The sequence below is a fragment of the Castor canadensis genome, chromosome 9, assembly GCF_047511655.1.
Source record: "Castor canadensis chromosome 9, mCasCan1.hap1v2, whole genome shotgun sequence".
Lineage (NCBI taxonomy): Eukaryota > Metazoa > Chordata > Mammalia > Rodentia > Castoridae > Castor > Castor canadensis.
Genome location: NC_133394.1, coordinates 139792764 through 139805937, shown reverse-complemented (window position 1 = coordinate 139805937; position 13174 = coordinate 139792764). Strand labels below are relative to the sequence as shown.

At 32.7% G+C, this 13174-nt stretch overlaps 1 protein-coding gene across 2 annotated transcripts in view; it reads left to right on the top strand.

The window, feature by feature from the left end:
• Nucleotides 1–13174, top strand: part of Slit2 (slit guidance ligand 2) — a 328161-nt gene that overhangs the window by 264594 nt on the left and 50393 nt on the right. For both annotated transcript variants that reach the window (XM_074042536.1, XM_074042535.1), the window contains 5 exons: nt 1392–1460; nt 3638–3709; nt 4176–4247; nt 5428–5499; nt 8082–8245. In XM_074042536.1, coding sequence (XP_073898637.1) covers nt 1392–1460; nt 3638–3709; nt 4176–4247; nt 5428–5499; nt 8082–8245 — 449 coding nt within the window. The remainder of the gene's footprint in view (nt 1–1391; nt 1461–3637; nt 3710–4175; nt 4248–5427; nt 5500–8081; nt 8246–13174) is intronic.

Here is a 13174-nt window from a genome sequence, read left to right as displayed (position 1 = left end):
CCTTCTCCCTGGTATTATATATGCACATATTATAAAACATTCGTGTGTGTATTATATTAAATTATTAAAGAATTTGGCAAAAATAAGTATGTATTGGAAGGCAAGTTTGAACAAATGGTACACATTATACTTAATCAGTTCCATATAGTGTACCACTTAGATTGCTTTACATATAAACATTCATAGCACACATTCTGAATCTTTTTGTCCTATTGTGACATTTTCTAGAATAAAAGGCAAGTGCTGAGTACATAGGATGATGCTCCCCTCTAGTGGTAAAGAAAAACTTAGCTAGAGGAAAGAAAGGAAGAAGAGTCAAAGAATAGGAAGTCAGAAAAATTGAGACATAAGGTAGCCATTTCTTAATCATGAATTATTACATATTTTGGCAACTTGAATGTTTTATATAGCTTTTCATTTTGAAATATTAGAAATGGATTGCCATGTTGGGCAACTTCTCAGCTACTTCTATATCCAGCAAAAATATCTACATCAACCAGGAATCTCAAGATTGGTGTCTACCCTGGAGTAGGAGGGTGCACATGTCCAGTGTGTCAGAATTGTTTGCGTGTATATTCACACCCAGATGGGCCATGTTGCTTTAAACTCTTGTTCCGTTTCTCATCTATGTTCTCAGAAAGAAAAGCTTTGAGAGGAGATAAAATTTGCTTTTCTTTTTTGTGACATCATGGGTATAAATGCTAGCATCAATTTATTTTGTTTCTGTCTTCCTTATTTTCCAATTATTCTTCTGACACTAATAAGAAAGAACATTCCCTTATATGTGATTTTTTGACTGTTTTACAGATATATAATAGTTGTACAATTAAGAAGTATTATATTCCATGGAACGAATTAAAATTATTATCACCAAGCAGATACATACTGGCAAAAACTAAAGTATTTTTAACTGAAACCTAATTGCATTCAAGTACCTCTTTAACATTGTCCATTGTTTCTATCAGACATACTGATACAGATTTCGGCAGTAAAGACTGTAGTGTTGACCATAGTATCCAGGTTTTGTTAGTAGCTTTGTCTCCATATAAATATAAGTAAAATGGAGGCCAGTTAAAAATATACTTCATTGAATGAACTTTCTTGCTGACACAAAAATGGCTAGATCTTGCTTTGCTTTGCCAAATAAACCACAAATAAATGGACTCGCCAGTCTGTCTTTGCTTTTATGGTTTAGCCTATATAATCCAAAAAGAATTCTACTTGATGGAACCACTGTTTTACTCTTCACTTTTCTTGTGCAGTGATATTTGGTGTATACCATATTAAAGGAAAAACTGACAAGTGGTTCCTAGCCTCAATTGAAAATATTGTTCACTTGTTTTGTGGCTCACTTCTGTTACTTTATAAGAAGACAATTTCCATTTTCTTAGGTATCTGGATGGGAACCAATTTACACTGATCCCCAGGGAACTCTCTAACTACAAACATTTAACACTTATGTGAGTAACATATTTTTCCATCTTTAACTTATTCTGCTTCATGGAAATGGGGATGGCTAAGGGCAGAAGATTTAGTGAACCTTTCAGATAAGATAAATCGTTTACAGGTAGATGCTTCCCGCCTTCATCATTGTGGTTCTGGATCACTAGCTACATCTTCATTGAATGCCATTCAGGTGGTAGACTCTTAGAAAATTTCTCCTTCTATTCAAAGAAGCACAAATATGATAGTCTAAATAGTGTATATTTTGAAAACACAGTAAAATTGGATAGTTCTATTGATAAGAAAATAGGCTATTTTATAAAAAGCCAAGGAAAGAAAGATGGAAGCAATGTCTTTCTTCTTGACTTTAAGCAAAAGATGATACATGGTAATAACTACTAAAAATACATTATAAATTTAGTTTGAGTTTATCATACAAAGTTTATAAATTAAGTTGTAGATTATAGGTATTAAAATTTATTTTATTAAGTCCATGTGCATTTGCACAGTACTCAAGTAAACTAGACAAACATGCTGACATGCTGAGTATAAATTTCAAAATGCTTAAGATTTTTCAGGTTAGTTTGCTATGCTCCTGAAATAATGTTTTTTCATTAATATAAACAATTTTTGTCCATTGGTAAATTGCAAATACAAGTCATTTAAACATACATTTTGATCTAGTTGTGTGCATAATAATTTTAAATAGATATAATCTTATTGTATATAATGTCACATTTTAGAGCAACTATGTTGGTAATTGATAAAACATTTTAGAACACATAAGAAATCAGCAAAAAATAGTATACATTAATGGAAAATACCTTATAATTAGTTTGAGTCTTTTTCATTTTAGAGTAAATATGGTTACTCTCAGAGGCACATTGCTAATGTTCCTAGAATAAGATTTATTCCTAATTAGTGAATTCCAGAAAGTAAAAGGTCAGAAACTATTACATAAACTTGATCTAAGTACACTGAGGTTAGCTAAAATGTTGTTTATCTATTAATTTTTCATAAAATGTAGGAAGTCAAATACTGTGACCTAAGTTTTACAGGATTATATAAAAGACAAATGGTTAAATTAAGGGAAAAAAAAGGATACCTTCCAACATACCTTGTTCTGCTTCTGGCTGTTTATTTGATAGGAAGAACTTATTTCCTATATTTTGTTTTGTTAAATAACTTACATCCATTAACTTGCTGTAATTTTCAAGTCACTTTCACAGACTTAGGTCATTCATGGGACAGCATGCAATTATTTAAAACCAATTATAAATAAGAAATGAGATTTGTGAATCCAAAAATGGTTTTACTTATGACTCATTAGATAAATACCTTTTGCTATAATAGCTACATTTATTATTTTAAATTTAGGTATAGCATTTTAGTAGCTAAAATTATGAGCTATATGAAGTTCCTAAAATTTTCAAAATTTTACTAATATTTTGACATAGGTATGGATAATCCTCATCTTTTCTTAATCTTCCATTTAGTTATATGTTTTGGATTTTGCTTCAGGAAAAAATACTGAATACATACAGTGGCTATATATATTATATATATGCATATATAAATGGATATGTATTAGTGAATATAGCTAAGTCAATATATATGATGAGAATAAAATAAAGTTCATGGAATATAAGCTATAACTCATGATATGAACTACATTTTAAAATAGCTACTTAAAATTGATTAAAATTCAACATACTTTATTTATCATTCATTAAGTAAACTTTTTAGGGACCTACTAAGTGCTGGGCCAATGGCAAAGGTGTTTTTAATGATGGCATTGTGAATATAATTAAAGCCCAGGTTCTTTCAGTTATTACATTTGACCATGTGCATTAGTTACCATATATATCAGTGAGGCTAAAGAATATGGCTGTAATAGGACTTTTCAGAGCCATGGTTTTATTTTCACCCACAAAATGTATATATTTGGGATTATCTCCAAGAAAGCTCTCTGTGGAACATTCCAAGTCTTGAGGAAGCAGGAGCATTGGGATACAGCAGACCTCCATCCAGAGCTTCTGCTCTGAGTGAGACCTGCCATTATGGACTAGCAGAAGTCACATGGTCAATCCTGATTTCAACACTGCAGGATATGAATACACAGCAGTAACATTACCATCTACCATCACTAATATTTCTATTTTGGTAACACCATGTTTTTCTTTTTCTTTTTTAGAGACTTAAGTAACAACCGAATAAGCACCCTTTCCAATCAGAGCTTCAGCAACATGACGCAGCTTCTCACCTTGTGAGTGTGAAAGTGTGGTACTGAGTATTCATTAATTCATGGGGCAAAAAAGACTAGACCCTGGACATTCCTGGTAAACAAGACAGTTTCTGCTCTGAAGGAATATAAATTCCATTAAAAGAAACAAAGTCACGATTAACAAAGAGAGAGATTACAGAAAGTGTTGGGTTCAATAAAAGAAATAAATAATTTATTAGGTTTGTGGCAGGCTTAAGGGAGATCCTTACGATAAGCTTTTGGAATATGGCAAGGGTAGTCCCCCAGGGGCAAACATTCTATGTTGTATTTAGGAAATAAATGTGTTGTGTTAGGGAGACAGCATGAATATAAACCTGTGTAATGTGTGTAAATATTCTTAATTTGTAAAATGCTTGAATAATCCATTTTTAACGGCTTTATTTTAAAAATAACATTTGGACATTATTATATTCCTGAATAAAATAAATTGGCCTATTTATGCTTTCAGAATTCTTAGTTACAACCGACTAAGATGTATTCCTTCTCGAACCTTCGATGGATTGAAGTCTCTTCGATTACTGTAAGCAATCTGTGTTCAACAAAATGCTTCTAAAATACTTCTCCGGAATCTGAGTTTTGATTTGTCTTTTTAATGATTTCACTGTTTTATTGATTCCTAGATATTGAGAATGTATCTGTTAGGATTTACCATAAACTTCGAAAAACAGAAAAGTTGTATCCTATTATGTCTTTGTTCAACCACTTTGATTTGGACAGCATAACTTTCTGTTTTGTAATACTTGTTGCTGTGGTAGTCATGTATTTGATAACATATAATATTGAAACATATGTTTTATATAGCCTTAATTAATTTTTTTAAACTACAGGAAAACTTAATTTCTTCAGAAATCACATAGAACACGAATATGTTTTTACTGTAAAATACTCATCTGATATCTTTTCTGGTCTTTATGTGTGTTTGCTTTCATATTTTATATCCTCACACATGTATACCCACAGCTATGTAACTTTTAAAATCCTTAATAGAAACTTTTCTTGTTCTGCCATTAGCTTTTTTATGTAATATGTGCTTTAGAATGTTTCTATTCTAATATATATACATACACATACATATTCCATCATGTATATAAATGTGTAAATATATACATGTATATATTATTCAACTGTTTAATTGGTAGAGAGCATTCTAGAGTTTTGAGGAAACGTAAAAGGTAATTATCCTCATCTTTACTGTCATTTGAATTAATTGTAAATTTTCGTTATTCTGTATTCTACTCTAACAAACATTTTACGCATTCATTTTGGTATAAACGTGCTGGCATGTCAATGATGATTTAGGGTGGGAAGGCGCTGTTATGTGCTTTGGGAAGGAAGTCAAGTTTTCTGCCCAACAAGACTTTTGTCAATGTATTTTATATTAATCTTTTCCTCTATGGTTTTTGGGTTTTATATAATGCTTTTGAAAGCCTTCCCCTTCCAAGGTTATGCAAAAAGGAATATTTTCTTTGATTGTCAGTTGTATTTTTACATTTAACTCTTCAATCTGGGATTTATTTTGTACAGATAATATGAGGTAAAAACTAAGTTTTTGGTACCAAGGTTATTTATGAAATGACCATCTTTTATTCATTGACTTAAAATGCTTATTATAAACTTAAGTCCTCATACATGCAAGTTAAGAATTCTTCTTAACTCTCTTGAGCTATAGGAAATTTAATTTTGCTTTTTCTTACTTATAGTTCTCTACACGGAAATGACATTTCTGTTGTCCCCGAAGGAGCTTTCAATGATCTTTCTGCATTATCACACCTGTGAGTACCCACCTCATTTCTATGGGTCTGGGTCACACTCTGCCTAATAAGTGAGACTGGAGCAGCCCATTGCCACTTCTTTTGTTGCAACATCATCAGCTGTGATTGCTTTCACCTTCAAAGAAAATGTAGTGATTTTCAACCTGGATGCCATGCCCTCTATACGACAGCTTTAATTTACTCTTGATTTGAGACTTTCCACTTGTTGAGTCCTTTTGGCTAAGTTAGAAGTGTCTCTTCTACAAACATGGCTTCCCAGCTTCACTTTCCTTATTTCTCATTGTCTCTGATTCTATAATATTCAGCAACCCTTGAATTTGTTATGGCCCATCTCTACTTTTCCAAGTCACATCTCAAGCATCACCTCTTCCATGAAACCTATCCTGATTTGCTCAAACTGGATTCATTGTTTAGCAAAACTTACTTAACATTGATTATGGCACCATTCACAAATAAATTTAGTATAATTCAGGACTTTAAAGTCTGACAACAGGAAACAAGAAAATCTTCATGTTGGGTTAAATGTTGTTCCCTTGTGTTTTCTCTCACATCCTATTTGTACCTACCTATTTCCTAGAAGTATAATAAAACAATTAAAATACATGTGATATGGACTGATAATTCACTTGAGTTAAATTCCATTATTCTGTTGTTACTAAATGTAATATAAAACCGTAGCAAACCTAGAACAAAGTTCAGGGATCAGCTCTGGAATTCAAAGCCTCCTTGAGTAATGCTAAGTTTGGTCCTATATAACAGCATTTATCTGCTTCCACGTAAATGTCCAAGTCAATTGGGACTTAATAAAATCAATTAAGAAGACAAGAAATTTAGAAAATTCAGAAAGGGGAATGGTTGGATCAAACAGACAATCATGTTACATCTGAATTTGCTTTATGGAGGCTGTGTTATAGATGTGGATTTTTATATATCCTTCTATCAAACTGGTGCCTCCTATATATATTCCTTCCATAAGAATTCTAGGTTCTGGGAGATAAGACCTCCACTTTTTCATCTTTGAATCTCAACACCTACCTGACTCAAAGTCAATGTCAAGGACAGTCTTTATAAACTACATGCCTTCCATTTACATAAGATACAGTATGAATAAATCCTTAGTTTAAGTAATCCACATTCTAGGCTAACTGGCAGAGAATGCAGCATAATGCAGGAAGGCAGTGGGATCAGAAAAGGTGCTACTTGAGCTAAGCAAAATGTTCCTTTATTTGATCCCAACTACCACAATGAATGCAACTTAAACCTTCTTTGTAATGTGCCCTGTTCTGCCTTGTATCTCATTTATGCATTTGTCTTTCACTCTTTAGATCATAAAGAGCTCTGCCCCATTCACTTTTTCAACCCCTCCCGATTCACAGTAAAGACTTAGACAACGTTTGTAGAGATGAACTCAAATAACTCAAACACATCATTTTGCTCACTTTTTAATTTAGAAAGGTTTGTATGTGACATATGTGCAAGAGTAATATTTACTACATTACAATGCTTGGTTAAAATTGAGCATTAAAAGTGCTATAATATAAACTATTATTCTGCAAGCATATTTGAGAGGTTGGCTAAAAAAAAATAAGATTAAGTAATACCTCCAAGTTTTACCAATCAGAAGTTAATTATAACTTAGAATTAAACATTTTTTAAAGCTACTTTATACTGTAAGCTTAACAAGTTTATGGCCCCACTAAGAATCTGGTCTCAGTTTCTTAATCTGTAAAGTGGATTATTAACAGTATTGACCTCATGGAGTTACTATATTAAATTAAATAGTAATTCATATAAATGGTACAGCCAGCTCCTACAGATAGTAATGATGTAATAAATATTGGATTGTTATCTTTATTACTACTCATATTTATGTGAGTAGGAACCAAAGTTCTAAAATGAAAGACATTGAACAATGACAGTCAGCAAAGGTCAAAATCAGCTCTGGTGAACTAGCTTTTTGTATATTTATTATTTCGTGCTGTTCCTTACCTCGGTGCCTTTGTGCTTACTCATCCACCTGAAACTTCCTTCTTAACGTTTGCCTTCCATTTAACTCTTAATTATGCCAAGTAGCATAATCTTTGTTACCCACCCATACCCTCAGGAAAGATAGTCTGTTCAGACACATTGTAAATACCTCTACTGTAGCACTTCTCATGAAAACTATTTTTTGTATGTTTATATGCTAATTGCCTCAGCATGAAGGGTTCTTTGAAGTTAAGAATGATGCCTTATTGATATTTGGGTCCTCAGAAGCTTACAGAGTGATTGAGCCCTCCCTCAGGAAGTAACTGAATGCAGAAAGTGTTAATCTGCACTTAGAGTATGCTTACATCCAACATAAATATATCTCTGAATGGATGAGGAGAACTTGTTAAACCCAAGTAAGTGTTAACATTAGTGACAGCTACTAAATCCCAGTGGCACATGATTCAGGAAAATGGGAATCCCCAAGGTCTAAATTTTTATCATCAATAAATCTATAGGGAATTTCTGCTGAGCATCACTTTGAATTCTGTTCCCTTAGGAAGTAACAATGCTTCCATACTCGTGTGTGTGCTTCTGTGGTGTTCTTTTTTCAGAGCGATTGGGGCCAACCCTCTTTACTGTGATTGTAATATCCAGTGGTTATCCGACTGGGTGAAGTCAGAATACAAGGAGCCAGGAATTGCTCGCTGTGCTGGTCCTGGAGAAATGGCAGATAAACTGTTACTCACAACTCCTTCCAAAAAATTTACATGTCAAGGTATGGTTCTGAATTATTCACCCTTATTTTCACCCTCCAAAATATTTACATGTCAGGTTGTGGCTTTAAATTAGTTACAATTTTTTTAAAGCATTACATTAATTGCCAAAGAAAAAGACCAACTATTGCCACTAGACGAAGCTCCCCAAATCATAGTGTTTTCTTCCCCTTTTTACAACAGTTGCTAGAGATGTCCAATTAAAGAATTAGATTTCTCAGATATATCTCAGAATAGTTCATTGGAAATTTCTAAGTTTTCTTGAAATGTTTGGAAAAATGTAAACTACACACAATTTCTGGAAATTTCTTCATAACCTCTAACAAGTGAAACGTTTTGCCTTTCCCTTGTCTTGATATGTCACTTGCTCTTAGGGCTGCCAGGGCCCTGTGGATTCTCAATACCAGGTAAGGACAAATAGCCCTCCCAGGTGCTCCAGCCAAACCTTCCAACTTGCCTTGTGCTGCAGACTTCTTATGTTGTTCCTTTTCCATGCCTGCTTGTATCCCTTTCTTTTTCCTTTGATGTATTTGTAAGTTCTTAATATTGTCTTCATAAAAAATATTTTCTTCTATCATTCTCAGAGTGATACATGCAAAAAAATCTAAATCTAAATAGCAAGCATTTTCTTTCTGCACGGAGAAAATAAATTAACCATTAATCACAATACCTAGAGATTACCACTATTACATTGGTTTTATGTACCTTTCAATTTTTGGCACTCAAATATATGAATGTAGCTTCCTTACAAAAGTCAGTATAGAAAGTTGCCATGATTCTTAAATTATAAATGGGTTAAGAGGGCAACTCAGAATTATTAAATAGAGAAGAAAATTTCTTGAAATTTATAAATGTGTAATCAGCAAATGTTGGTTAAATATATTTTATGTGTAAAACTAAATCCTGGTATTGTGTGGCACAGAGAAGTTTATGCCATTCTTTCTTTTGTAAAGTAGGGGAGACATGATTGTCAAAGTGAAAGTAGAGATAATGAAACAGACATAAACTTTGCTATCAGACAGATTAAATGGGGAAGTTGAAAAATTGCAATCTGATTTTTTTATACCTCTCTGAGCCCAGGAAGACCCATATTTCATTTTGAAGAATGTGGGTGCTTATCTGTGTCCCTTAAATTTGTAATTCTGTGGGGATATTTTTCTTTTTTTTTAAATAACTCTGGAAAAAATTGTAACAGAATTTTGAAAGAGCTACATACTTATATTCTAATCTTAGGACCTCCCATTTTGCATTAATTTCTTAAATGTTCTCAGAAGTCTAATACATACATAATATGAACCTATATACTTAAGAGTTATGTCACTATATTTGGCAGTTTTTTCACTTAATTACTAAAGCAATTCATATACTTAGTATGGCACTGAGCAGAAATAAGGTTGTGGGAATAATTGGTTATTATCAGCAGTACTCAGTAAAACTTCCAACAGTAATTGAAATACTGTCTGTCTACACTTGCCAATATTGTAGCTCTGTCCATTGTTGGTTATTTGAGTCTATAACATGTGGCTAAGGTGACCAAGGAAGTGAATTTTTCTCTTCATCACATATAAATCTAAACTGAAGTATCCATATATGACTCACAGCTACCACATTAATAGTGAATTCGCTGCAAAGACTCAGAGGAAGAAATTGTCTCAGAGGAGGTGATTGTGCAGGATTTAATGGCACAAATGTGTCTATCCAGCTGTTCAGAGAAGTGTGAGGATGAGTGCCCCAAGTGGACAGAATTATACAAGCACAGCTACACTATCGGAGAATTCTGTACCTGTTCCAGGGCTCCTGGGAAACAGTAGAGCTAAAACTTGTCAATTGACAGACAATTGAAGGTCCTAGATCTCTCAGCTGAACCTTGCAGCTTAGTTTAACATTCACTACATTATCAAATCAGTAAGTTACATATATTTGAAGGTATATCTTACATTGGAAAGCAAATTGAATTGATATAGGCCAGCTGGCAATCAGTGCAGACATTGAAGACACAACAAATAAGATGTGATTGTAGACCTTAGGCTTCTCTTCAATTTCCTATACCTTAATATCATTTTAGAGTGATATTGCTTTTTGCATCTGTCTCAACATTTGTCAAAATATTGTAACGTTTCATTGCTTTATTAATTTCCTGCTAGTTCAAGATTTATGACAATTCAGACTGGATCATTGCCAATATTGCTACTGCTAGTCCTACTAGTAGTAATAGCAGTAATAAAAATAATAGTTCACTTCTTTTTGGAGTACTTTCCATTATATTGAGTGCTTTGTCTAGATTTCCATTGTTTAATTGGTACATTATTCCTATATAAGAACTGTCACTAACTTTCCCATTTGAAAGGTGAAAATATTGCACTTAGTGTGATTAATTTGTTCAAAAAAATTTAGCTGCCAATTAAGAGCCAGAATTTTAACCCTGAATCTCTGAGTCCAGTGCTTACTGCTAAATTTTACTTTATAATTTTCAATAAAAACATTTTTAATACAAATTGTCAGTGTCAATAAGATTGCAGCCCTACTATAGAAACACACTGAGAAAACAAAAGTTTTAAGCTATCTTCCAATGCTTTACTCGTAAATATTTACTCATAAGATTGATCAAAGGTAAAGTATTCTAATCTGTTGATTAAAATAATCCACCCAAGGAAATCTCCTGAGTCCTGGGCTGTTGAACATGCATGCTTTATAAGCTTGAAAGCAATAAAAAGATGCTTTAAAAATTTTTACAATTCAATATTTTTATATTTTTAATTTGACTTTCCACATAATAATTGTGTGATGTGTTTTTATTTTATTCAGGAAAATCAGTTAGGTACAAACCCCAAATATTAAGGTTTATTAATATGTAATTTTAAATTATAGCAGGAGATAAATATTCCTTATTTGAAGACATGTTTACATAACTATATTTAAATATAATTTAAAGGAAAAAATATACCATTATTTTAAGTAATTAATTGTTTCAGTAAGAATTTTATTCTCCATTTTACAGTACTTTCTTTGTGTCTATTTCATATTTACCTGTAAAATAAACATAAAAGAATAGAATGAAGTATATGATAATAGCATGTTTAATCAACACACAGGTGAGATCATTCTTGAGTAAAAAGTCAATGGTCATGACTTGTCTTTTTAAAAAATTATTACCATATTATTGTTGTATGGGGTACATGTGACATTAATAAAAGTTCTTGCAATATATCATGGTTAAATTCACCCCCTCATCATTCTCCTTTATCCTCTCCTCCTCCCATCCCTATAATAGTTTCAACAGGTCTCATTTTTCCATTTACATCCATGTGTACATGTTTCCACTACATTCATCCTCTTGTACTCTTTCCTTATGTCCTTCCTCCTACCACTGGTACCAGCTCCCAGACAGGACCTGTTATACCTTCCTATTCTCTTTTTTGTTTTTGTAAAAAAGACATTTTTGTTTCTTTAAGATAGCTATGCAGGGTGCTTCATTGTAACATTTCCACGTATATGTGTATTCTAATCTGAATTGGTTCATCCCCTCTATTTTTCTCCTTTCTACCTTAGTCCCCTTCAACAGGTTTAAAAATTCTATTCTTATCCTTGTATAGAATGTAAATCAACCATATTCACATTCGCTATAACCCAAATTTCATCTCTATAACCCTAATCTCATCTTTTGATTATCTGTTGACATTAGAGTGATAAAGTCATGTGCAATAAAACAGAGGTTTTGCATTTCTAGGTTTTCATTGAGAAAATTAACATAGAATGTGCAACTCATTAACTTCTAATATCTCCTTTTAAGTCTCCAGATTTAGGAAGATTTAGCTATACAGACACTAATTTGTTCATTTTCTTCAGTTGACAAACATTCATTAGCCATTTAAATGTGCTACAGAATGAACATTCTATTGGAAATGAATGATCTCTTCCTTCATGCATTTAATAAATACTGTTGTTCCTCCTCCATACCAGGCACAGCTCCAAAGGGTTAAGAATGCAATAATAGATGATACATAATTAAACCCATATCATCATGAATCTTACATTTTACTAATATATACACTTAAATAAATTATTCTAAAACAATATGGAACTTTGGTGATAAAAATCTGTGTAAGATACTAATGGTATATGCCCACACCAAGCATTTATGGAACTGTAATGACACTAGCAGATCCATGAGGTCACCAAGAGATTCTTATAGGAACCTAAGTGGAACAGAAAAGATTAGAGAAGAGAAGAGAGGCACAGGCTCAAATGGACAGTTTTCTGGGAACCAGGAGCTCAAATAAAGAGGCAGGATATGCCAATAAATATCTTCATCTCTTCCACTGTAAAAGCCAGTTCAAAGGTTGAGGAATACTGGTAACTTTTAAAGTCCTAAAATGAATAACACTTCACCTTCTTCTGGCTGATCTCTTCCTCTAATTTCATCCATTATGAATCCTGTACACTCTGAAATTCTGGGAAAAGTCCACACATTAGTAACTATGCAAGAGCGTGCATATGTTACCTAGCAAGAGCAGCATCTTCCTGTTGGGGAGAGTTTTTGTCAAGCTTGAGTCATGCCTTTCATTTCATGTCTCAAAACTGTTCATTGAGATTGTCCTTAGTTCTTCAAATAGGTATGAAGATGATTAAATAAGTTAGCCTAAACTAAAAGTAATAAAATTTTACTAGTTAGATCCATTTTGAAGCATTATTTAGAACACCATCAATACATTTTTATATTTTCAGATTTAGTGTCACTAATGTAGTTCTAACTTTGAAATGACCTTAGCCTTGGGGGATTATGATTTGCTCACCAGAAAGAAAAAATTGTGGCTAATATATAGTTATCTGTCAAAAGCATCATTCATAGAAAATAAAAAGGGGCTATTTTTCATTACAATTTCAAAATTTGAAACTGGGAACAGACATCTGTCTTAATAGGTGAATAGAAC